This window comes from Brachyhypopomus gauderio, chromosome 2 (genome assembly GCF_052324685.1).
Source record: "Brachyhypopomus gauderio isolate BG-103 chromosome 2, BGAUD_0.2, whole genome shotgun sequence".
NCBI lineage: Eukaryota > Metazoa > Chordata > Actinopteri > Gymnotiformes > Hypopomidae > Brachyhypopomus > Brachyhypopomus gauderio.
In genome coordinates, this window is record NC_135212.1 from 21180902 (window position 1) to 21206341 (window position 25440).

General features: G+C 44.8%; 1 protein-coding gene across 5 annotated transcripts; it reads right to left on the reverse strand.

The window, feature by feature from the left end:
• Positions 1–202: 202 nt before the first annotated feature.
• relt (RELT TNF receptor) lies at positions 203–24799 on the reverse strand. 5 transcript variants are annotated; one of them, XM_076990835.1, is made up of 12 exons: positions 24607–24799; positions 16891–20158; positions 15472–15546; positions 11189–11281; positions 10614–10798; positions 10173–10225; positions 9747–10004; positions 6270–6347; positions 6033–6096; positions 4251–4499; positions 3441–3599; positions 203–2521 (listed from the first exon to the last, which is right to left on the reverse strand). In XM_076990835.1, exons 3-12 carry the CDS (start codon positions 15514–15516, stop codon positions 2518–2520), a joined length of 1188 nt encoding a protein of 395 aa, XP_076846950.1. In that variant the 5' UTR covers positions 15517–15546; positions 16891–20158; positions 24607–24799; the 3' UTR covers positions 203–2517. The 5 variants fall into 5 exon arrangements, with proteins under 5 accessions (XP_076846950.1, XP_076846948.1, XP_076846947.1 ...); XM_076990833.1 differs by lacking the exon at positions 16891–20158 and having other exon boundaries at positions 24607–24798; XM_076990832.1 differs by lacking the exon at positions 16891–20158 and having other exon boundaries at positions 6270–6323; positions 24733–24790.
• Between the last annotated feature and the right edge of the window lie 641 nt (positions 24800–25440).

Below are 25440 nucleotides of genomic sequence, written 5' to 3' on the forward strand. Positions count from 1 at the left end.
ACTGAGAATCTGTAAAACTGTTCTCATCAACTTGTCCAAATCTCTATATAAATAAATATGAACTGAATCTAAATGAAAGGTCATTGTTCAGTTTTAAGCTGTTTTGAGTAACTGTTCTGAATATGTACTTGGCTGGTCAGCATGTTTTTGAACTTCAACACGTTTTGAACTTCAACACGTCTTTTAAACAGCCACACATTACTTGAATTAACTTAGTCTTTATTTGAGAGGTACAGTACAAATATCAGAGCTATCATTAACAACAATAACAATAATAGAAATAATAAATAAAAACAACAATTCAACAATTTCCTTGTCACACCAATTTAGTTATTAAGATTTTATTTTAACAAATATGCAGAACCCAGAGATGTCAAAGTCCATAAATATAGTCAAATACTGACCTTTTTCAGGGCTGAAAGAAACACAAGTGTATTAAAAGTCATGTTTCTAACATGCACGCAGATGGCAAAAATACTATATACTTGCTTATAGTGATGTCTACCACTTGTGTCTTCAACATTAAAATAAGACAAGAAAATATGAGAAACAAAACTGAAAGATTGAGATGATCGGCCATGAGTTGTTCGATGTTAGAACGCAAAAGTAATCGATAAATAAACAATGTATAACACTTTTGAGGAGACAGGATGCTGAGCAGAGAGCATCTTTTCAACATGTAACTTTTATTAATGACACTACGGTAAACGAGATGAACATATGGGCCTGACAAATAACACAGAACATGAAGACGTAAAAACACCTACGATTACACGAGTGTAACAAAATGTCAACGAAACAAGAGACAGAAGATACGAATAACACACACACACACACACACACACACACATAGAAACACATGTGGACGTGAGCACACAGACGAACACATACGCAAACACCAAGGAGCCCGAGAGAGGAGTCAGGGGTGGACCGTGACAGCATGAACTTATTTTATTCATCGATGATATGATATTCACATTGTAGCTCCCAGCACAATTTGTGAATCCTGAAATGTCAATAATCTGGAGTACCTGGATCTGGTAAAAAGAAAGTCGTTGTTCTAAGTTTGCCCAAGCGGAGGTCCCCTGTATGCCCTGTGTTTGTGCGTGGTTTTGAAACATTCCAAGTGTCCAATAGGAGTGTTTCCCTTCCTATCAGGGTCAGTGTTTCAAGTAGCCGTTAGTTCAGTGTAAACTCAGGCATGGGGGGGGGGGTGTGTCTTACAATGACATCACGTGTGTGCTTGACTGGCAACCCTAGTGAAACTGGCAGCAGCTTTCATCACACAGGTCATGCCAGTGTTTTGTCATGACAGAAATGTGCCCTAACTCAGTGTCTAAGAATGATATCACCGTCATCTGCATTCATCCATGAGAACCACCAAAGCCAGGACTGGCTAGAACATTGTTGTCCTGGAGGGACCTCATTTAGCATAGCAACTAGTGTCTCAGTCCTCTAGAGTTCACGTGTGTGTGTGTCAGAGTAGCGTGATCATAACCCCCGCTGTGCTGAGTGTGACTCCATGAGTCAGGGGCAAGAAAGCATGTGCCCTCAACCCCGTCTGCACCAAATAACCAGTGAGTAAAACACGAGTCTTTCATAGAGTACTAAATAAATCAACTTGTGGAAGTTTGAGGATTACGAAGTTCCACTCCAGCATAGTAGCTTCCAGCACTACCTCATGAAGTGGACTAGCTTTACAGTGTTAATACTTAAAACATCGAGCACAAAATGACGACGGCAGTGGTTGGAGAATCAAAGCCATGCCCACAGAACTTGCAGCATATCGTTAAGGCCGACCAGACACCTATTGTCAGAGTAAAAAGAACTTCTAATCATGAAATAAGCCCTGGTATGGATGTGAGCAAGGCTGCACTATCAAACCACCGCCCATGTCTGTATAGTAAAAGAGCTCAATACATACTGGGAAAAAACACCTCTTTGTTCCACTTTGTTTACAAACTAGGCTATACATATTTACAGTTATTTACACAATTGCTTTAGCATGAAAGTTTGCTGCACTCATCTAAGCCAAAGAGCTGCAGAGGAAACCATGTAACTAATGAAAAGATGTCAGTGTGGGTTGTAGCATAAGCTAGTGTGGTATAGCCTGAGCAGTCTAAGGTATGTTCAACATTACCAAGAGATTATCAAGAGATTCTCTGTATATTTGGGATACTTGCAATTTAAAGGCATTGAACATTTGAGGTCTGTACTGCTCAGAATCCTCTATGGAGTTTTCCGGAAGCACACAAGCTCATAGTGGAAGTACATGCCACTCAGGCCCTCCTGTCTCTCGCCTTACGAGGCCTGAGGCCCAATAGCTCGCTTAATAAATTAAAATAGTTGAATTCCTTCTGTAAAAATTGCTGTTTTTCTGAGCTTGAGGCCAGCTCCCCATGGGGGTGAATACCATCCTGGTTCAGTCTCTGACTCTTCCTGTCCTCTGATGATGTCATCCTCAAAATGCCGATGTCGTCTTGGGAGGACTTTACTCTTCTTCTTCAACTTGGTTCATCATCTAAAATGAGAAAAAAAGAGGAAAAGAATGAAGACCTTCCAATAAACTCTGGACTGAGCAAAGGAAATGAAAAGTTCATTTATTTATATTTATATATTTATTCATATTTGGTAATGCATAGCAGACCTAAATGACCTTTGAAATAAATCCTACATGTAATCACTAAATACTTAAATCTTATTTTAAAAATCTTATTAATCTAAGAAAAAGAGCATAGAATCAGTTCTGATAGTTATGAGATTTAAACAATTTAAACTTTAAACAATTTCTTGTTGTGCAGTTACTCGCACCAAACGCTAGAGGGAGTCACATTCGGCAGTGACTGGCTGACTCAGCACGTCACTCATCCCCAGAGAAAGAGAAAGAGGAATCATGCGGAATGAGATAGGTGAACAGTCACAGTACGGAGGTGTGTAACTTCACAACAGCTTTAACGGTTCAGCTTAGTTCCAGTATTAAGCATTAGACTCTGTAGTCAGCTAACACCACTGAATCACTAATGGGCTTCCGCAGAGGTGGATTTAATAAGGCAGTCATCTGAGACAGGACGTGTGGGCCTTAATGGTGAACGCTTATATTCTGAGAGAATGATAATACCCTGCTTTCCCCCTCAGGTTACAATCCTGGGGCTCCAACAGACAACAAAGACACAGGGAGAGAAGCAGAGAGCCGAAACCAAGGGAAGTAGGTGGTGAGAAAAGAGGAACAGACAAACAGAAGGGAAGGAATGGAATAGGAAGAGAAGGGGAGAAAGAGGGAGATATGAGAATGATATAAAAAGATGAAGAAAGAGAAAAGGAAACAAAGTAGAGAGAGAGAGACAATGAACTAAAAGACTAGGAAGCAGGATATGAGAGGGAATAGCTCAAAGTAGTGAAATAATCGTGGTTGTTCCTGTTATTCAGTCAACGTGACTCACGTCCTGTGTGCGGAATGAGGTGAGGGAGCTTTGGAGAGAGAGTCCATGCGCATTAAGGCCATCCCCTCAGCAGGCTCCACCAGGTCCGTGTCGCCACACTCAACTGGGGTCGTTGATAGTGAGACCAACTTGTTCTCTTGGATCTGAGCCACCTGGAACCTGCCAGCCACACAAAGGTGGCATCCTAGTTAGGATCAGGAAGCTAATGTGTGTGTGTGTGTGTGTGTAACTGTCTGTCCAGAGCCTATTTTGGTGTATGTATGGGTTCATTAACATCAATAAAGCCAAACATCTGCTTGTGTATGTGCTAGTATAAGAAGCCTAAAACATACTTTAAATGCACTAGTTTTCATATTTTCAGATGAACAGCAAAACACCCAAAATTATTCAACACCATAAAAACAGGAACATTATCCCAACAGCAACAAGCCCAACATTGTCCAACAAACACACCACTGTCCACTAAAGTTCAGCAAACCCAAGAATTTTCAACAAAACACTAATAACTGAATATTCTCCAACAAATGTTGACATGCCCAGCATTCTCTAACAAACCCAAACAGTGGTCTGGTGCCATAGCTGTGTGCAAAATGTCTGTGGACACAGCTTTCATTCAGGTCTTCACTGATGTTCAAAGTACAACATTAGTGTTGTAAAATATGTGTCAGAGAATGTTGGGGTTAGAGAATTTTGGTATTTGTCAGAGAATGCTAGTATTCTAGGTATTTGGTATGTTCCAGAGCATGGTTATCGGTTATAGGTGATCACTGCTAACATCAAGCTCAGTTTTAAGTAGCTGGTTCCTCTGACCTTCCCACAGATACAACAGTGCCCTGTGTGGGTGATGGTGGCATCATGGGGGTATAGGGTGGCTTGTAGGCATCGGCAAAGAGGGGCGCTGGAGGCAGGAACAACTTGGGCCATTTCTTCTGACTGCAGCGGGAGCAGCAGGACCCGGAGTGGGAGGCCAGACCATTGATAGTGTGGAGGTGGTGCTGGTGGGTACACAGCCGGGGCAAGGACTGGAACTTGTGGGGCAAGGGTGAGAGAAGAGGTGACCTGGGGGAGAGAGAGAGAGAGAGAGAGAGAGAGAGAGAGAGAGAGAGAGAGAGAGAGAGAGATGTCAATCAATCTTCAGTGTATAGATAAGCTAACCTCTAAGGTAAAGACAGTTAGGAGCATCAGCTACACACAGTCCAAACAACACAAAATCAAAAAAAAAATCAAAACAAGCAAGCCCCCACTGACACAGGTGAAATGACTGCCCTGTTGTAACCAAATGCAGCCCTCACAGGTTCTGTGGTTGTTTAGTCTTCTGTGTGTGAGACTGATAAGTGTCATGCTCGTGGAATGGCTCTAACGTTAACGCACAGAAAAGATTTGTGGAACTGAGAACCAGTGGATACAGTAGAGAAGTAAAATGAGCTGTTACTTTCACCCTGAGTTTATTGGAGGAGGCTGTACTTCAGCAAAGCTGCCTGAGCTTCTGGAAGCTTCTCCAGGCTGTGGATTACCTGGTGTATCTCCACAGCTAACATGGGCTAACAGGTCATTTCAGAGCAATGGACCAAAATTCCACTGTGCTGATTTCAATGTACTATGTTAACATATAACATCTTCAGGTGCAATAAAAAACTTTAAACAACCAAAGAGGTAACCCAAGAAGTCCTAAGCTATTTATCTATCATCTAATAAATTATTAAATTATTGATATTTTGAGATGACATGGCAAGAAAAACACAGGTTTGCTTTCCAAACGCTCTCCTGAAGGTCTTTTTCAAATCTTTTAGCATGACATGCACAATTACAACCTTCTAATAAACAAAGCAGTATCTCTTCTCAACAGTGGCGAATCACTGGGACAGATGACCAAAAAGCAGCTCAAGTCAAGAGATGGAGGACGACAGATTTCTAGTTCTAGTTCACTATAGCTCTCTTTCTCTCTCTCTTCTCACTGTTTAGCCTAGCTGAAGTAACATGAGGAAGATATGCACATATATATTCTATATATACAATTCCAAATATTCCTTCCTTGTGGCGCTGTTGGATCAGTAATCTTTCACAGACTACAAGCGGGTCTTGCGGGTGGGTTATTTTGCGACACAGTGGTCGTCGAACTGCTTTCATTTCCTGAGGCATGAGCTGAGAAATGCCCCTCAGATGGGTTGCAGCCTGTGACTCTGATTTAAGATAGCTATGAAGCTATGACCAGGCATTTCAGCTGTAGCACTGTGAAGGTTTCATCAAAAGTGCAGCCACCCCACATTCACAACTCAGCACATTCGCCTCTGCAAGCCAATAGCGACAAGCTCATTATTAGTGTGACTAATTAGTTCTTGGATATATAATAATTAATTTGTTCTTGCTCTTTTTGGATATTAATATTTCACTCAGTAAATCAAACCATTAGCATGGTTTCTGCTGTGCCCCACATACCACAGTGATATGTCTACGCACAGTGTGTATGTTTTCTTGGTATGGTTCAGTGTTCAGAGTATGTGTTTTATTAGCCGGACATATAGCTGTGTGTGTGTGTGTGTGTGTATTTGTTTTCATACTTTATCCTATAATAATGTATTTGTGTTGTCTTACTTGCAGGCATCTGACTGCATCAGTTCATATTCCACTAACATTTCTTCCAAAGCAGCTGCATTTTCTGAAATACACATACACACACACACACACACACACACACACACACACACACACACACACACACACACACACACACACACAGTGAGAGTGAGAGAGAGAAGATTGCAGTCACATTCACCAGCTCCAGTATGAAACCATGTTCTTCAGTGCAAACTTAAGAAGTCAATTACATACCTGTCTTTTCTGTGATGAGGCGTACCAGCACACTGATAGTGTCTTCATTGTTCTCTATAATGTAAGGGCAAGGATTACCTACACACAAACACACACACACATCCAGGCGTTTTAGGTATCTGCTCACCCACAGAAAAGCTGAAGTTCTTTATGTGGTTTACTAAATAGGAGATGGATATTTCTGATCTGATGTGTTCTGTCTATGTGTCTACATGCCTGGGATGTGACAATTTATTTGACATCACATTTTATGACAAATACGCTAAACAGACAGTAAATGGCACCACATGCACATTCAAAAACATTTAATCAAGGAATTCTTTATTATTCTCCCTAAATTTGTCATTCTGTAACTAAATCTCTGTTTTATTATTTGGAACCTATATGCTTTGCACAGGCCAAAGTTATGAAAATATCAGTCTGAAATATCAGTCTGATCAAACACTGTTCCTGTGGTAAGTGGAACTTTCCATAATTCCAGTTCCTGTAGGGTGGGGATGATTCAGAACAGCTAAACTTTCTTCACTGCTAAGCTAAGCTTTCTTCACTGTTCATCCCCATCACATACTGGCACCTACAGTTTATACTGTCTTTCTAAAATACCCAGACCCACTGTCTTCATGTCGGGATCCAAAGATTCACTGAGTGACTGTATGTAACAGACAAGCTAAATGTTTGACAGTGTTCATGCACACTAGCCTGTGACCACCGGAGCGCTGTTATAAATTCCTCCATCGCCACTGTCACCTCTGTCACCTCCATCACCTTCATTTTACTGCCTTTAACCCAGTTTCAATCCCATCGCACTCCAAAAGTCCATTACAAGCTAGAACACCTCACCCACTTCAACTCTTTTCCCACAGTGCCCCATCAAGCTGGCACACCAACAAACACACACACAAACAAACATGTCACCTCCGTAGCAACAGCTCGTCTCCAGAGATCCAAAGATGCTGGAAGCCCTGAGAGACTCCACTTTGAGAGACCACACAGTACTTGGACAGCTGACAGCTACAACTTGCTCAGCTAATAAGGAAAGGGCAGGCACTCCCTACAGCCAGCCCAGGCTAAGCCATGGAGCTTCAGGAGAACCCCCGTCTCACATCAGGAGAGTCGGCTTCAATCCTGCCACGGTTACCTCTCCCGCCGGCTCCCTGCTGAACACTTCATGACTTTGGTTGAAACATCTGTCACTTACCCTGCCATAAAAAATACTCTAGAACCTCATTTCACTTTCTCTTTGTGCTGTTTACAGAAGTCCCGCTGCCTTTGAGAGTCATCACTCACCCCTTCAGCCAAACTAACCTGTTTGAACCGGAGAGTCTTATTAAGGAGCTGACAGAACAGAACTAATCTGGTTGAACCTGACTCTTATTAAGGAGCTGGCAGGGCCCATAGGCCAAGGATAAACAGTGCATAAACAGAGCAGAGACAACACTGCTAGTGACTGAATTATTGAGCAGGGAAAGGATGAGTGGAAATTCATGTTCCTCACAGGGAGGCCCGAGGTGAGTGTTGAGCACTCTGAGCACAACAGTTACCCAGGCACAGGAAAAAGGCAGTGTGTGTGAGTGTTCAGTCTTTGTCTTCGATGGGTCATGGGCATTGGTCACTACAGCTAAAGTGTCAGAACTCAACTCACATGCCCTTTCAGGCTGCAGTGTGAGCCTCAGGGCCTTTGTGGGCTGCAGATGTGGGTGTGGCTAAGGTTTGACGGACAATGTTGGTGTGCTCTTCTTCCTGTAGTTCTTTATTGACTATTGGCTTGCATGTGCTAGATTTTGTTCACCAGAGGCTTCAAATATGTTAGAATAAGAGTACAGAACTTTTTCAGCTTGCTATTAACTTCAGTTTAAATATTTTGGCAATACTAGATGATCAGCACAGGATCAGTTCACACACTGTGCTGGATCAGTTCACACACAGCACAGGATCAGTTCACACACAGCACTGGATCAGTTCGCACACTGCACAGGATCAGTTCACACACTGTGCTGGATCAGTTCACACACAGCGCTGGATCAGTTCACACACAGCGCTGGATCAGTTCACACACAGCACTGGATCGGTTCACACACAGCACTGGATCAGTTCACACACAGCACTGGATCAGTTCACACATATTTCAAAGGCTGAACTTTTGGACTGGGTTTGCCACTTTGGCTTCTGTTTGGAAACCACCACAACAAATTAATCCCATTAATAGTACACAGTAGCACTTTAAGTGCTTTAATTCTATTATTCTGTTTTAGTGAGACTACTATAAAGCAGACTAATGCTGGTGATGAAATATTTAGACATCATAGGCTAGCCAGCTAGCGAGCTCCTGTTTTCTCTCAGTGAGAGATGGGGAGATTAATCAGCAGTAATCATGGTGTAAATCTTGGTATATTTTTATTGGCCTTTTTTTCTAGTTGTTGTGCTGTGAGCACTCGCAGTTCAAGTTTGAAAAGTAGGTTGTTGGTTGTAGGCCGTTAGTTTAACTGCCACTTAGACTACACCCAGAACTCACTGACTTCTGGCCCAGAGAGGGAAGAGAAGGGAGAACAGAAGGCCTGACTCCACCACAGCCTCCGGCTTTCTGGTGACAGTAGTGTTAGCTCTAGGCCAGGGAGCTCTGCGGTTCGCAGCACCTCACCATTACGCAGGTACAGAACACCACGGCTCAACTCACCATTACGCAGGTACAGAACACCACTGCTCAACTCACCATTACGCAGGTACAGAACACCACGGCTCACCTCACCATTACACAGGTACAGAACACCACGGCTCAACTCACCATTACACAGGTACAGAACACCACTGCTGACAGTACAATGGCTTCATCTAAAAGGGAGGAGGCCACTTTTGACGGGTGTGAAACCCCAGCAGCACTGCTGTGTGTGATACATTACTAGGTCCAGTACAATCACACCACTACCACCCCATTGTCACAGCTGTGTCTCACACAACAAAAGCTTCAGTTTTACAACCACATCACTCCTCAGCATCACTGCTGTGTCTGATACACTTCTATTAGCTCCACAGTTACAACCATGCCACTACACCTCAGTGTCACTGCTGTCCCTAATACAAGGTCCACAGTTACAACCACACAACTACCATGTCAGTGTCACTGCTGTGACATCCCAAACAATAACAGTGGCCTGAAACTGATCTAAAACAGTGGCCTGATAACTCTAGCTACTATAGTGCCACAAGAAGCAAGGTAGTTGTCGTTAAGGAAGTGGCAAGTGGCAAAGTTCTCTTTGGTGGTAAATATAGAAAACATATTTATATTTCCTGGGTTATATTGTTTGCGTATATACACAATGAAGTATGCATAGGTTTGTATACAAAACACCTGCGTGAGTATTTATACATGGTCAATTAATCAAACTTTGGAAACAAGAGCATGTGTGCAAATGCAGGAATGTGTCCATTTCTGTTTTACGCTCCACATGTGTGTGTGTGTGTGTGTGCAGAAGTGCATACCATCTTTCGGAGGTGGGTCGTCCTGCACGGCCTCCTTCTCAGATGGGCAGTTGTAGCCCTTCTTCTTCAGCAGATTACAGATGAAGATCCCCATCAGGCCCATCATGCAGAAGACGGGTGCCAGCGCGTAGACGGCGTACTCCGCGTTCTTCTCCTCGGAGCTGTGCGCCGTCGTGGCGTTCGTCACTCCCACTCCAGGCCCGTGGGGGGCGCTCTTTTCCACGCTGCGGTTTAAGCGCTTCAACCGCTTCACAGGCACTGTGGAGAGGAGAGGCGGCGAGAGAGACGGACGTTAATAAGAGCGAGAGAGCGAGGGAACACATCGTAGTGATGGGACTATGGAAAAGGTGACAGATGAAGGGTCTTATTGAGTCCATGAACAAAACATGAAAGGACGATAACCGATAAAAACATGACAGCACTCACTTCTCACACAGGGATGCAACGTGGAGGACTTCAGCGTAGTTTCTGAGTAGAACCTGAGCAACACAGATAAATGAATTAGCTAAGATGGCTTAAATGGCTGGTTGGTATGGTTCATGGTATTCTGGTTCATTTCCTGACACAGAAACCCTAGTAAAAACGAAAAGGCCTTCAGGGGTTGGGAGCTCCAGACTGGGAACCCCGTCATGTGCGGTTTCAAATGTACGTTTTCCCTGCCCCGACACACATAATCCAGCTCAGGCAGGGCTTGGTAATCCGCGAAAGGGCCGGATCAGGCATGCTGAGGGCAGGTAACGCTCGAAACCACGCAGGGAGGTGGGGCCTCCCAGCCGTGGAGCTAATAACCCTCGCTTTACTTAACAACTGAGCCGCCCACATATGCGCACGACAAGGCGACGACGCAGGGGCCGTTAAAGCCTTTACCCAGGCAGACAAGCTCCGCACACAGTGTCGGAGCGAGAGGTGGCCGGCGCCCGCACCCGACGGTTCAGACTCCCACAGGACGTGTGGGGCCTGCACGGCTTCGGGTCGTGGCTGTCCGAGAAGGTGCCCGGCAGGCAGTCACGACATTCCATCATAACGTCCGAGTCCCCCACCACACTGCAGGCCTGGAGCCACGGAAACAGGCAGTAAGTGACAGGCATTAAGGGGAAACTGTAATTACAGCCCCGTGTAGCCTTATAGTGTTGGGTGTGGTCATGAGAGAGAATTCAGAGCCATTTGTGATAAGGGCAAATAATGTGGCAATGGCAGTGAGGGCGTCGGAATGTGCTGCTGGTTTGTCAGCTGTTTTTAAGTTGCTTCCAGGGCCAGTTACACAGAGTCATGGTTACCTGACACCTCAGGTTCAGCTTTATTCTTTTTTTTTCATTATTACACAAGTGACAATACACAGAATAAAAAGAATACTTTGATTTATAGACCACAAGGCAGGCAGAGCAGTTTTGAATGGTTGGAGGCTGTGGTTTGGGGTGGATCTTGATGATGGTTTAGCTCACCGTAGGGGGTTCCTGGCCAGCAGGACAGTGCAGACACACACACCCCTCTCCCTGCTGACATGGTGCAGTCAGTGCTCCCCATGGACTCAGCAGCTACAACCAAACACAAACAGTACTGGTTACTAGGACACATGCGCACACACACACACTTTACTCCATGCATACATACTCATACAACTACCCTACACATAATTTATTATATTTACTTATAAATCTATATGGTAAAAAGTGGCACAGTCTAAATATTAATTGCAACTTCTAGCACAGCCACCCTGAACTTTACCCAAGTCGGTAAAGCCAGCTGAACCGCAGGGTTTTCACTCTTCTCCATGGGCGTAACATTTCTTTGAAGTGATAGAGGCAAGAATGTGGATCCGGTATTGCTTTTATTTCAGTTGCCCCTGAAATTCGCGTTCAGAGTCTTAGGTCTCGTGCGTTCACTGAAGATATTTAGTGGTGGGACTCAAAGTTCACGGTAAGTTTTACGGCAGCTGCAAATCAGGACATACTCTACTCCCCTCGCATGCAACATATAGATTACATTCACCATATACGGTGTTCCTATCAATAGCGCCGATACTACTGAAAGCCTGGTGGATCACTCGTTGGTTAAACTTAACGCAAACCTGCTTGCTTCATGAGTCCAAACACAAACGCACATCACCAATAAAGTGACAGTTGCACTCATTTACGTACAGCAGGATTTAGCAGAAGAGCAGACCAGAATATGAATGACATCTCCAATAACACACGAGTACGGCCCTGTTTAGGCGCCAGACCACAACAGCAATAAAAATGAAGGACTAAATGAGGATTAAATGATCCAAAACAAAGTTATGGTCAATATGAATATATTAGCTAACGCTACATTTGTTAAGCTGAATATACTTTCGGGCCTGACCGAAGCGTTTATACTTGGCGCGTCACATTATTTGCAGTGTTGTCCGAAACGATATGTGGTAGTATAAAGAAACACCCCTCAAAAACAGGGGAAGGAACATTTACCTGAGGAATTTTAATTTTAGCCTGGAATTTAGGCTAAATTTAGTAAAATTTAGTACGAGCACACATGTTAACAAATGTATTACGTTAACAGATACGAGCCTCTTGTAATTCCAGGACGAAACATGAGAGAAAGTGAAGACGTTAAGATTGGGCGTTTTGAAAACAACCATTAAATCGAATTATAAAAAATAGAATTATTTCGAATCATTTCGAGTACATGTATAAATATTTAACTTAAGCTTAAGGAGCTGGGAAATATTGAAATGGACCTTGAAACTGCCGTACAAGTGCTTGAATTTCACCTTGTAAAGGTGTATGAACCCAGCAAACATTCCGCTGAAGCGTGGCAAATTACAAAATTACAAAACGTTTAATCCCAATTTTTTAAATTGGAAAGGTACTAAGTTTAATGTTTAGAGAATTGTCGACTTGATTCATAATATTTCCTTGCCAGTACTTTGGAATAATCGCTATTAGTAGTGGCTAGGTAAACTGCTTAGCAACGCCGATATGAACTTAATCGTGATGGCGTGGACGTATGTAAATCTCTTATTTTTGATTGGACGATTGTGCCCCACAGCTCATTATGAGTTCGTTGAACTTACGCACAGCGTTTTCAATGGCTCGCTTGGTTAGACGAACGCTGACGGGCCGACCCCATGCTCACCAAGACTGCTAAGTAGGGTGACCAAACATCCTCTTTTTCCCGGACATGTCCTACTAGGGTTTGACACCACCCCGCCAACAATCGACACACAAGATTATTTTTGTTTGAAATGTCAAGTCAGAAAAATTGTATAAAAACTCCCGGAATTATGTTTACTCACCCTTACTCTGTGAACCTTGTACCATATAAGGCATGTCTAAATTTATCAGGAGGGGTTTTATTAGGGGGAATAGAATTTTAGCAATGCTATCACAGCACCTGTTGAAATTATTCTCCCACCACCTCCATCTCTGGGTTGCAAGGTTCAATTCATATCAGACTTAATCTGATGACTTATCTTGACATATCTCGTAGATAATACCATATAACGTATGCGTCTCTACCTTCAACGGGGGATTTTATTGAGGGGATTAATAAAGAATACAGAATAATTCTGTATATGATATAACCTACACATGAAGATAAGTTATCAAAATTCAACAGGTGGGATAAGTTCAACAGGGGGATTTTACTGGGGACAGTGGAACTCTCACAAGATTGATATGAATTAAAACCCTGCAAACCAGAGATGGGGGCGGTGGGGGAATAATTTCAGCAGGTGCTGTGACAGTATTGCCAAAACTCTATTCCCCCTAATAAAACTCCTCCTGATAAATTTAGAGACACATGCCTTATATGGTACAAGGTTCACAGAGTAAGGGGGAGCATAATTTCGGCAGTTTTATACACTCTGACTGTGTATACATTTGACTAATGCATTTTTTAAACATGCATTTTTAATCAAAGGAGCCAACTTCATGCAGTACTGGAATTATAAATTAGTTCACATTGAATTTGTCCGAAATAGATTATTAGAGATAATTGGGGTGTATATGTCCAATATCTAATTAAAAGAGGAATAAAAGCCAGGCTGTCCAGTAATGATGAGGAACAAAGTTGTTCTGCAAAGTCACGTGGTCAGATGTAAACTTAGTTATAGCAAGTAGGTTATTGCAGCAGAACTCGGAATTAAAATATATGTAAATAGAATTAAATTAATAGAATAGAATAGAATTAAAATATATGTAAATAGGCCTACATATCATGACTGAAAGGCATTCAGTCCCCCTCAGTGCTATGGCAACAATCAAAGTCTTAGGTTTGTTACATTTTATTTAAAAACCTTTAACACTCTTACATCAATGTGAGTCTCTTTGGATATAAAGCATGCTGCGCCGATTGCTGTGAAGGATAACTAAAGATTAGCCCGTATTCATGAAAACATCGTAAATATAATAGCGTCTGTGCTTGCGCGACGCGCGTGCACACTGCGAGGAGAATTCGGCACGAGACCTGCTTTGTCAAGCTTATTGGCGTTTAACTATACAAGACGTATCAGTATTATGATTTGAAATAGATTTGTAGCACGGTTGTTTTCTATTTACTTTGATTAAACATAATCTTTGTTTCATGAAATGCCAGTTGTTTTTTTTTTTTTTTTGGATAAATGAAGCAAAGATAGCTTCATAGAAACTAACAAAGATAGAAACACAAATCTTCTCAGTGTACTCTTAAGATACACATGTGGTGTAGTTAAAATCAGCTGTTTCAGAAAGTGATATGGACATGTCACCAACGTCCCAGGGTAAACTTGGCCTACGCTCTTTTCTGTCAAGTATGCCTGGGTGTGCTCGAATGTATCTGAGTACTGGATGTGTTTGCGAATGTAAGTAGTGACTGTATGTCTTCCTGTGTTTATGTGAGTGGGTGTGTTCATATGTATAAATGTGTGACTGGACATGTTCATATGTATCTGTGTCTGCATGTGATCATATGTGTAAGTGAGTGACCACATCTGTGGAGTCAGAGTGCTGGACGTGGGAGAAGACATCATGGTCATTAGTAGTATTCATGATGTGCTTTCACATCCTGCAGTCATGTTCAACCTTTCCGTGCTGACCTAAATTAACCCTCACAGCTTTATGGTAAGTTTAAATTTCCATATTGAGATGATACAGTGCAGGGTGAGATGCACACGTTGAAAGCAACTGGGCACAGGGAAACGTGGACCATAGTCATTACTAAATACTAACAGTTGCGTCAGGGGCCTTGTGATGGAGGGGGGGGGGGGCGTTGTGAGCTCTGGGAGTTCTGCACAGAGGCTGCTTTGTGGAATTACTGGGCACTACACTGAGAGATAATAAAGAGAAACAGTGAGAGATGGGTCTACTGACAGACAGACAGACAGGGGGAGGGGTGGAGAGAGAGAGAGAGAGAGAGAGAGAGGAATAAGTCAGCTGTTGGAGAGAGTGATTGGGATAGTGTGCAAAAGAGTGAGTGAGTGATAGAGGGACTGTGCAGAGTGTGCCGTTGGTCAGCTACTTTATGTGGATAAACGTATTCATCGTGAGAGTGCTGTTTCAGGGTTTGTATGTTTCAGCACATACATGTGTACGTGTGTTTTAGTATGTGTAAATGTGTTTCAGAGTCTTTGTGCTTCAGAACACCGTAGAAGTGCACTAAACTGTCAAAAACCACTCACTCACACACACACACACACACACACAAACACAATCACATGCAGTCACGCTCTTAACAGTGTCGGGCCAAGCAGAGCAGGCAATCAACTCACCATGAGGAAGACTGGAGTGGAACAGCAGAGGTGGTTCCTCGTCATCGTCAAGATATTCCAATACAAACATAAGATCTGGAAGAGGCCAGTAACACACACACCATGAGAACACACACACACATACACACACACACACACACACACACACACACACACACACACAAACACACGCAGCACTAACGGCCATGCCAGCAGGAACAACAGTGCTATCAAGGGCTGCAGTCCTAGTGCCAGGTAAACAGCACTTCAGACAACAGTGCTCTTCTCAGTGGACTGAGCTGGGGACTTGCATTTAGAAGTTAGCCGTGACTAGGTGTCACCTAACGAGACCAACGCTCTAGAGGTGCCTGGTGGTTTGGGCTGTCACCCTGTTCATTATTTTTAGTCTGGTCTAAATTTGGATCTGGCTAATCCACGTTCAGTGAGGTCACGAAGAACTTGCTTGCTGAAAATGACGAGAGGAAAAAGAGGAGTGGCACAGGAGAAGAAGACGAGTGCAGAAGAGACGAGAAGAACATAAATTACATGCCTACACACACACACACACACACATACACTACTGTTCCCACCAGCAGAGTTCCATTATTTCCATGATTCTCTCTTTCAAACCCCGGATTCCATCCCCCAGACTGGGGGAGATGTACATTACAGTCGAAACCCAGTGTGTGTGCGGTGAACTACCTCACAGTGGTGAATTACCTCACATTCACCACAAAGCAACAGACCACTAGTGTTGCACTCATCACTTTATCATCTTAACACCCAGACGGGCAGAGATAGAGAGACAAAGACCGAACAAAAGAAAGAGGGACAGAGAAGAGAGAGAAATATTCTAAGCTTTTAGAGTATGGTCTTGAATTAATAGAGGACAGTTTAATTTCTCCCATTTTCTTCCAGACAGCTAGCATAACACTAATGGATGAAGCATGTTTAAACATGGAAAATGTACTTAGTGCACATGCACATACGCGGACGCGGATGACCACATTAAATAGCACACACACCAACTTAATTTATTATTCACTTAACATTGTCATTAAGTGGAAGTTAATCAGTAATGTTGCATTTAAAGTTTTTCAGTAGCTGGTCCTCTCGTTCCGTTATGCAGACTCGTTCTTGAACCAATACAAGACTTTGTGAAGTATAACAAGTATAACACCTCAAAACACTTGTAATGCTCACAAAAAAACCCATAATACCTGAAACAACTTCAGTCATGCATTACTTACATTTCAACAGAGGCGACCTACACAACCATCCGAGTCCCCAGAAGACAAGAAAACACCAACACACACAGCACGAGGGACCAGCCCTGCACAGACCAACGCTCAGCTGTCATTTGGCCCTAATTGGCCCTCAAGCGGACAGAAAAACAGGAGAAGGGAAGTGACGTGGGTGCCATCGGAGAACCCCACTTACCCCAGCGTGCTGTTACTCGTGGCCCGTTGCCCTGGCAACACCTTAAGGATTCTCTGGTCCCTTGGAAGAGCACAGTCGGTGTGTGCAGTGTCAGAATGGCACACTGTTACCTCCATAAGATGAGCTATCATCACTTATAATACCACTCAAAACCACAACCCCACCCACACCTAGCTGCGGCCCTGCCCCTTTAACCAAAATGTCCACTTTGCCTCTTTTCGACGTGGGCTGACACAGTTAGCAAGGGGAGGAGCTGTGAAACTTTGAGACATCGAGTCCATTGAGAGACATTGCAGTCCAGGGTTCAATACACATAATTACTTCAGTACAGATAATTAGATCTGTATTAGACATGGCAGTCAAGAGTTCAATACAGATAATCTCTGATTTCTAACGTTTCTTTTGGCTGTAAATGTAAAACATACAGCCCATGGCTCAAAGTGTAAATTCAGAAGAGATTCAATTTCCACATGAGCAGACACATTTCAAGTCTCGTCATCCAGTTTTGGCCTGAACTAATCTGGAAGGATGATGGAGTGTGGAAGTATGAGTGAGATCAGGTGTGCCTGAACACCTGCTGACCACTCCCACCCTGCCCAGCTTGGCACTGGTCTGCATCCTCATCCAACACACCTGGCTTCAGATCCTTCTGGACTCGCTGACGACCTAAATCAGTAATGATCAGGTTCAAGCTGGAACTGAAGCGTGCTGTGCTGCGGATTGATCTCCAGAGATGAGCACACCTGAGATAAGGCGGACGGTGAACGTACCGACAGCACGGTGTGTCTGTGACATCTCCCAATAGATGCTCAGCCAGATGCAGGCCTGTGCTCTTCCCACCCCACCCAGTCAACCCCCCTGCAGGCTTGGGGAACAGCTTCGGATAACGTCCTTCACGATGGAAAAAACGACTTACTTGGGTGATGGAAATTATTTACTCTCGATGCCCATGTCTGAACATGCTCTTCAAGACCATGGAGGACCGGGCCATAAAGAAGAAAAAAAATGCCTCGTTGCAGAGCTCAAAAATAGCAAGTAAAACAACAGATGAGTGGCTTATTTCTGGATTTGGCAGAGATTGAGAATCACTCTCTCCACGCTGAATGACAGGGCTTCTGGGATGCAGTATGCGTGCTGTAATTTCATGGCAACCCCCGCCGCCCCCACGAGCTTCTCGTTTAAACAGCACGACGAAGCACGGACCATGTGGTTTGACTCGCAGAGATTTCAGAAGCTGAGAGGAGATCAGGAGTCATTCTGACATGTCATTCTTACAAGACGGTACAAATTTAACCCCTTCATTAAACAGCTATAACGCGCCAACAAACTGTAATTACAACTCTTACAGTAGCGGCTCTCTCTGTGTGTCATTCTAATTCTATGCTGCGGCTTTTTGGAGAAACACATAAAACAACAACAAATGTGAAACAATCCCCTAGACTGATCTATTTTGGAACTGGTACGGTTTGAACTGAACTACGTAACTGGCCTGGCGTGACATTTCAAAGCATGCTGTTTGGACTTCTGCCCACCGCCTCCCGCCAATATACAGCAAGCCTCTAGCAAAATGTGGACCCCTGAAACAAGTGGTCAGCCAGGTTGGAGGCTTTTATTCTCAGCTGCACTGTAAGTCAAAAGCTCTTTTACATATCAACCTAATTAGTACAGAGAGAATTACACAGCAATACTGTAATAAATAGGATACCAGAGAATAGAATTTTTATTTAATTAGAATGATTTTTATTTTATTACCAGTTTTATTACTGGTTTAACAGTGTCTTGTTTTGGAATTTCTAAGAGGAAGGAGCTGAACCCCAGTTACAGTGTGCTGCAGGACTCCAGTGATGCCGCACATGCGATTCTTTTCCATTGCAATTCTTAAGTGATCCAGCTCCTCCCTTTCCATCCCTGCCTGGATAACAATACATCCACAGAAATAGAGCTGCTCGTTAATTGCCAGACACTGCCCGGATCTCCATTCTCACCCTGCGTCATTTTTCTATGTGCAGCCATCAAAGCTGAGCATGCTGGGATTGGAACAAGTACTGTAGTGGACCACAAAGCTATGGCTGCCTGGGGTTCCGTGTCTCGCACAAGTAGATGAAGTGTCCAGTGTTAGCAGCTGGGGTGGGGGTGCACAGGCAGAAAGGGAGAGGGAACAAGAGGCTACGAGATGACACGAGTCAGCAGGCAATTAGTCTATGCAGCTTCTAACACCTTTAAGTGTAGTGAGTCTGGAAACACGGGTATAAGGAAGCAAAAACAGGGTGTGATGTCAGTTGTTTGTAAACAGCTGACATTCCTATTTATGAGTTAGGAACCTATTTATGACACAAAAACAGGATTAGGGGACAAGAACGTCACTTCACTGTGGTTTCTGTCAGTCTGTCAGACAAAAACCAACTATTGTCTCATGTGGAATCAACAAGGAATCAAAATAAGGCTTCTGATGTAATACTTTAACTTCAGAGTAATGTTTTATAGTGGTAATTTACTACATAGGACAGACAGTTCTTGCTCAGACATAAACATCAGTGTGGATGTAAGATGTGAAGTGACAGATCAATTACACAACCATCAAGACCTTGGAGACAAACAGAACCACCTCACACTTCAGATAGTTAAAGGTTATTAACACAGTGATAGGTTCGGACAAGGCAATGTTTACAGTGATGTTGTTTACCGAGGACCTAATCACGTTATATTTGTATCTTCCCATGCTTACTCTCTGTATACATGTTTTCTTCGTGGTTACTATAGAGCCACACAATGCATGATTCAGAGCAGACATGGACCAAGTAAACTGATGCAGTAAGGAGAGGTGTCATGGTAAAATTCCACACTATCATTTGCTATGCTGACGCCGGCGGCTTCTAGAAGGCAGCAGCACATGCAACGGCACACGCAGTGCGACTGCTCTGGGGTCAGAGGGCAGAGAGGAAACCGAGTGTGACTGCAAAACAGAATGTTCTGTGAAACTAGAGAACCAGGTACATATTACTGCCCTACAACATTACTTGGAACTCTGTGGTACATAAGCGCAGATGAGGTCCTAGCAGACGTTCGCTGTGAGATGCCAGTACTCCTGATGCACCCCAAGCTCATACTGGAAGGTTTTGAGGGAGCTTTGACCCCACATCGGCCATGCCTGGAGGAGACTGCAGGGAATAGGAGCTGAGATCTCCGATAGTTTGGGAGAAACCTGGCTTGAGTGTTAGTGTGAAACACAACACAGTGAACACACAGTTTCCATGTGGAAGAAATCCACCTAGGGGAGGAAGCAGATGGATGTAATCATTGGAATGTTATAAAGTCATGCAGGACCTTTACAAAATGGAGGACTACTGGATACAAGCTGGATGTAACGTTTAGCGGCACGTATCGGGATATATTTGGGGCTACCTTATACTTTCGGGCAAAGGTTTTTAATTTGTGGTAATTAGTGGCCCTTGTGTTTAGCACTGAGGACGAACACAGAGGCAACAAGAGTGAGTTATCGGATGCTGCCTCTGATGATGGCAGACATTTTGAAGGAAGGACAGGAGCAAGGAACGTCCCAGCCCTAGTTACCCCATGGCACTGCCCCGCGTCTGTAATTACCCTCGGCTACAGGAACGTCCCAGCCCTAGTTACCCCATGCCACTGCCCCGCGTCTGTAATTACCCTCGTCTACAGGAACGTCCCAGCCCTAGTTACCCCATGGCACTGCCCCGCGTCTGTAATTACCCTCGGCTACAGGAACGTCCCAGCCCTAGTTACCCCATGGCACTGCCCCGCGTCTGTAATTACCCTCGGCTACAGGAACGTCCCAGCCCTAGTTACCCCATGGCACTGCCCCGCGTCTGTAATTACCCTCGTCTACAGGAACGTCCCAGCCCTAGTTACCCCATGGCACTGCCCCGCGTCTGTAATTACCCTCGTCTACAGGAACGTCCCAGCCCTAGTTACCCCATGGCACTGCCCCGCGTCTGTAATTACCCTCGTCTACAGGAACGTCCCAGCCCTAGTTACCCCATGGCACTGCCCCGCGTCTGTAATTACCCTCGTCTACAGGAACGTCCCAGCCCTAGTTACCCCATGGCACTGCCCCGCGTCTGTAATTACCCTCGTCTACAGGAACGTCCCAGCCCTAGTTACCCCATGGCACTGCCCCGCGTCTGTAATTACCCTCGTCTACAGGAACGTCCCAGCCCTAGTTACCCCATGGCACTGCCCCGCGTCTGTAATTACCCTCGGCTACAGGAACGTCCCAGCCCTAGTTACCCCATGGCACTGCCCCGCGTCTGTAATTACCCTCGGCTACAGGAACGTCCCAGCCCTAGTTACCCCATGGCACTGCCCCGCGTCTGTAATTACCCTCGTCTACAGGAACGTCCCAGCCCTAGTTACCCCATGGCACTGCCCCGCGTCTGTAATTACCCTCGTCTACAGGAACGTCCCAGCCCTAGTTACCCCATGGCACTGCCCCGCGTCTGTAATTACCCTCGGCTACAGGAACGTCCCAGCCCTAGTTACCCCATGGCACTGCCCCGCGTCTGTAATTACCCTCGGCTACAGGAACGTCCCAGCCCTAGTTACCCCATGGCACTGCCCCGCGTCTGTAATTACCCTCGGCTACAGGAACGTCCCAGCCCTAGTTACCCCATGGCACTGCCCCGCGTCTGTAATTACCCTCGTCTACAGGAACGTCCCAGCCCTAGTTACCCCATGGCACTGCCCCGCGTCTGTAATTACCCTCGTCTACAGGAACGTCCCAGCCCTAGTTACCCCATGGCACTGCCCCGCGTCTGTAATTACCCTCGGCTACAGGAACGTCCCAGCCCTAGTTACCCCATGGCACTGCCCCGCGTCTGTAATTACCCTCGGCTACAGGAACGTCCCAGCCCTAGTTACCCCATGGCACTGCCCCGCGTCTGTAATTACCCTCGGCTACAGGAACGTCCCAGCCCTAGTTACCCCATGGCACTGCCCCGCGTCTGTAATTACCCTCGTCTACAGGAACGTCCCAGCCCTAGTTACCCCATGGCACTGCCCCGCGTCTGTAATTACCCTCGTCTACAGGAACGTCCCAGCCCTAGTTACCCCATGGCACTGCCCCGCGTCTGTAATTACCCTCGTCTACAGGAACGTCCCAGCCCTAGTTACCCCATGGCACTGCCCCGCGTCTGTAATTACCCTCGGCTACAGGAACGTCCCAGCCCTAGTTACCCCATGGCACTGCCCCGCGTCTGTAATTACCCTCGGCTACAGGAATGTCCCACCACAGGCGTCACCCTGTGTTCACTGACGGATGTTATGGACTGAGCCGCAACCTATCTGTACATCTGCAGATTCACAAATCATCTGCTGGTGGAGTGTGACCACACCCACCACATCGAAAAACCTCTACATGGCCACAACAGGACCATAATTATCACTCTGGAATGAAGTATCTTTTTCCTAATAACCGTCTTTCCCCTAAATGCTAGTGCTATTCTATTTATACTACTTTCAAGACTTTCTTGTGCCCAAGGACCCAGCAGGTGTGGACGAAAGTGATGGTGCATTGTTAAATGTTACATGACATCTTGCTCGTTGGTCAGTTTCTCTTACCCAACAATATCACCAAATACATGTCGGACTGGACTGGGAGGCTGATCAGAGAGAGCTCGGCAGAGGCGTCCTGAACCGGCCTCTCACCCAGCCCTGGTACAGCGGTCTCAGATCAGCACATCCACAGATCACCAGCACACAGGATCCTGCCCTCACTGAATGAATGTGTGAAATACACCAACAGGAGAAGAGTCACAGGTGGTCTGATGCAGGAAGACTGGCAGACTGGAAGGGAAGAGCTGGCTGGCAGGAAGTGGGACAGGCATTCAGAGTGTGTTGCCCTGGAGACCAGTAACAAAGTAACCGACGGTCACATTTTTGGCATGCGGCCCCCTCCTCTGGCCCTCGCTCTGTATCAGCAAGGACAGACTCATTTTGAGACTCGTTCTCTGTTTGTGCTCTTGTCATTATAAAAGACTATACCGAGCCAACACATACGCACAGGGTTCTGGGACAAGATGGCAGGCATGTGACCCGGACAGAACCGGTTCGCACGGGCCCGGATCTGTGGATGACCCGAGTAACCTTTTCAGGACATCTTGAAATGCACGTAGAGTCCTGTGAACATGGCAACACAATAATATGCGTATGTATAATGAGAGCATTAATGTCAGGAGTTCTGCCAGTTGGTTTTACAGGGGCCCACTACTCCTCGTTCAAAGACAATTACGTCTATTAGTCCTGGCCCTGTTGTCTGCCTGTGGTTGAAAGGAGAGACTCGGAATTAAATTTGCGAAGAGTAGAAAGATCAAAGGGTTGGAAGGTAAGTGATGGGGAGTTCTGGAGAGGACCGCACAAATACGCGTCCCGAACAGAGTCCACTAACGTTACAGACAAAAGACACGCAGGAATTCCACATAAGTGTTAATATCCTCTGTTCATCAAGCCATGACTGAGTTAATCTTCTACGGTTAATACTATTGTGTTGTGGTGTTGAGTGTTGTGGAGGCATCATGATTACGCATCGCTTAATCACTGCTGAAGCTTTCACAAGTCATGTTTCATCCCGCAACAAATTATCCGCTATTCAGTGATAAAAGTGCGGGAACATCTGAACGAGGTCGGCTCAATTATTACTTTAATGCTGTATTAAGATTACTTATGTGTGGAACACTGTGCTAAGTGTAGTTGCATTGTAGCCTAAGCAATAAGTAAGCACTCAGAACTTTGAAATGCAGTGAAAGTGAATAGCTAGTCTGAATATCCACGCTGGGAAGCCTGTGAGGAGTGTGGTGGTCTCCTACAAGGGGCGCGTCCAGTAGGAAGGGTCACTAAGGTGAAGAACGGTATTTAATCCTCGCCCCATTTACGCAGCTCAGTTTTCAGTGGAAAACTCTACAGTGTGATAGATATTGTTGTAAATGTCTGAAAGCTTTAAAGGCCACGCAGCTGGTAAGTGTCTTTTGTGAGGTCTAACATATGTTTTGCTGGTTTTAACTGGAGACCTTTGCAGATGAACGTTAGGTGTTTTACACGAACAGGGCGACACCTCTCGCGTCTAATGATAAACGGAGAAATGAACCACATTATAGACGAGCTCGGCAGGACAGACCAGTCTACAACCCAGAAGTTGCGATTAGCATATTTTTGTATATAAAAGTGAGTATAGTGCAGCTGGTTACGTAAATGTGATTAATTGCGTCTTTTATATGTGACACATATAAAAGTCTCTTTAATAGGCTATGAGAGAACTATATACAATAACTTCTCAAATTTACACGTGTAAGTTTACGTGTAATTTTGGCCTAACGCAAAAAAAACTAATCACAAAACCAAAAATAGCGACAATTATCGGAGCGAATGTAGATAACTGATAACTACGATTTCAGAATTAATTACGTAGTTCTGCAATGTACAAAGAGCATAAAATGAGTGGTAGTAATCCTAGCATTAGACAATAATCTTCACACACAATTGAATATTCAGATGATCTGTGTGTCCCTTCAGTTTCAGTTTCAAACGTGTTCTCAAATATCGGCGCAGCTCCTACAGTCTTTATGCCTTTATGGGCCCTGAGTGAGGAACTTTTAAAGAGTTTATAAAGATAAAACGTGTCTTGGGTGATGAAGGACACGCCGCATCCGCGATGCTCCATTCATGACACCAAAGAAGTTTTAAACTCACCGATTAGTCTTTGGTTCTGATGGACCGGTGAGGTATAATCATCGCTTTGCGAGCGGGATATAAGTCGCAAAACACAAGCAAACCAAAAAAAACGCCAAAAGCCGGTAGGAAATAACCGCTTTTCACCTCCTCTTTGTGGTCCAACATGTAAACGGAGTGAAGCCCGGTGAGCGCGTACAGTCCTACGTCAGTGTGAAACCGGAGCTTTGAAGCCGGATTCCCTCCTCCTCTTCCTCCTCTCCCCCCTCTTCCTCCCCCCGCGCTGAGCTCACCAGCCGGTTCGGAGAATGCGCCATGCCCAGTTCAGCCCGGCGGAAAAGACGGGTGCACGTCAAGCTGATCAAAAACCCGTCGGTATTACAAGTACAGTCATGTTATTTAAAACCCTGCGAATGTGGTCAAAAAGAAAATATGCTGTTCGTTAAAAACATGACTGTGAACCGACTCCTAGTTGGTGAATAAACACCTGTAAGGCTCACTGACATATGAGGTTACCTGTCCTTATACTGTACCGTGTCAACCATTTGAACCCCCCAGGTACAGAAACCTCGGGGCACAACGCTGTAGTCACACACAGGATGTTCAGAAACAGCAGTGCAACAAGCTTTGTGTGACTAGGAATATGGTGTTTGGGCTGAGGGCTACCCTGTGAGAGAGAAAATGTCTCTAGACATATGTGTTCATCAAAGTACAGTAGAATACAGTTCTGGCCTGCAAACATAGTCCTCAGATTAGTGCGTGTTAAAGTTGAACCAATCAAGCCAGTAAAAAGAAGGGTGATCATTCTTTGTTGCCATAGTCTTCTTTCAGCAGTAAACATCGTCAGAATCATTC

What these genes read in the sequence shown, in the direction of transcription:
- relt (XM_076990831.1), bottom strand. Translation starts at nt 24,753, where the DNA reads ATGTTGGACCACAAAGAGGAG. An exon ending in CTGGCCAGGAACCCCCTACG is followed by an intron (nt 10,799 to 11,188) that starts GTGAGCTAAACC and finishes CCGTGGCTCCAG; the next exon opens with GCCTGCAGTGTGGTGGGGGA. An exon ending in TGCGGAGCTTGTCTGCCTGG is followed by an intron (nt 10,226 to 10,613) that starts GTAAAGGCTTTA and finishes TGTGTTGCTCAG; the next exon opens with GTTCTACTCAGAAACTACGC.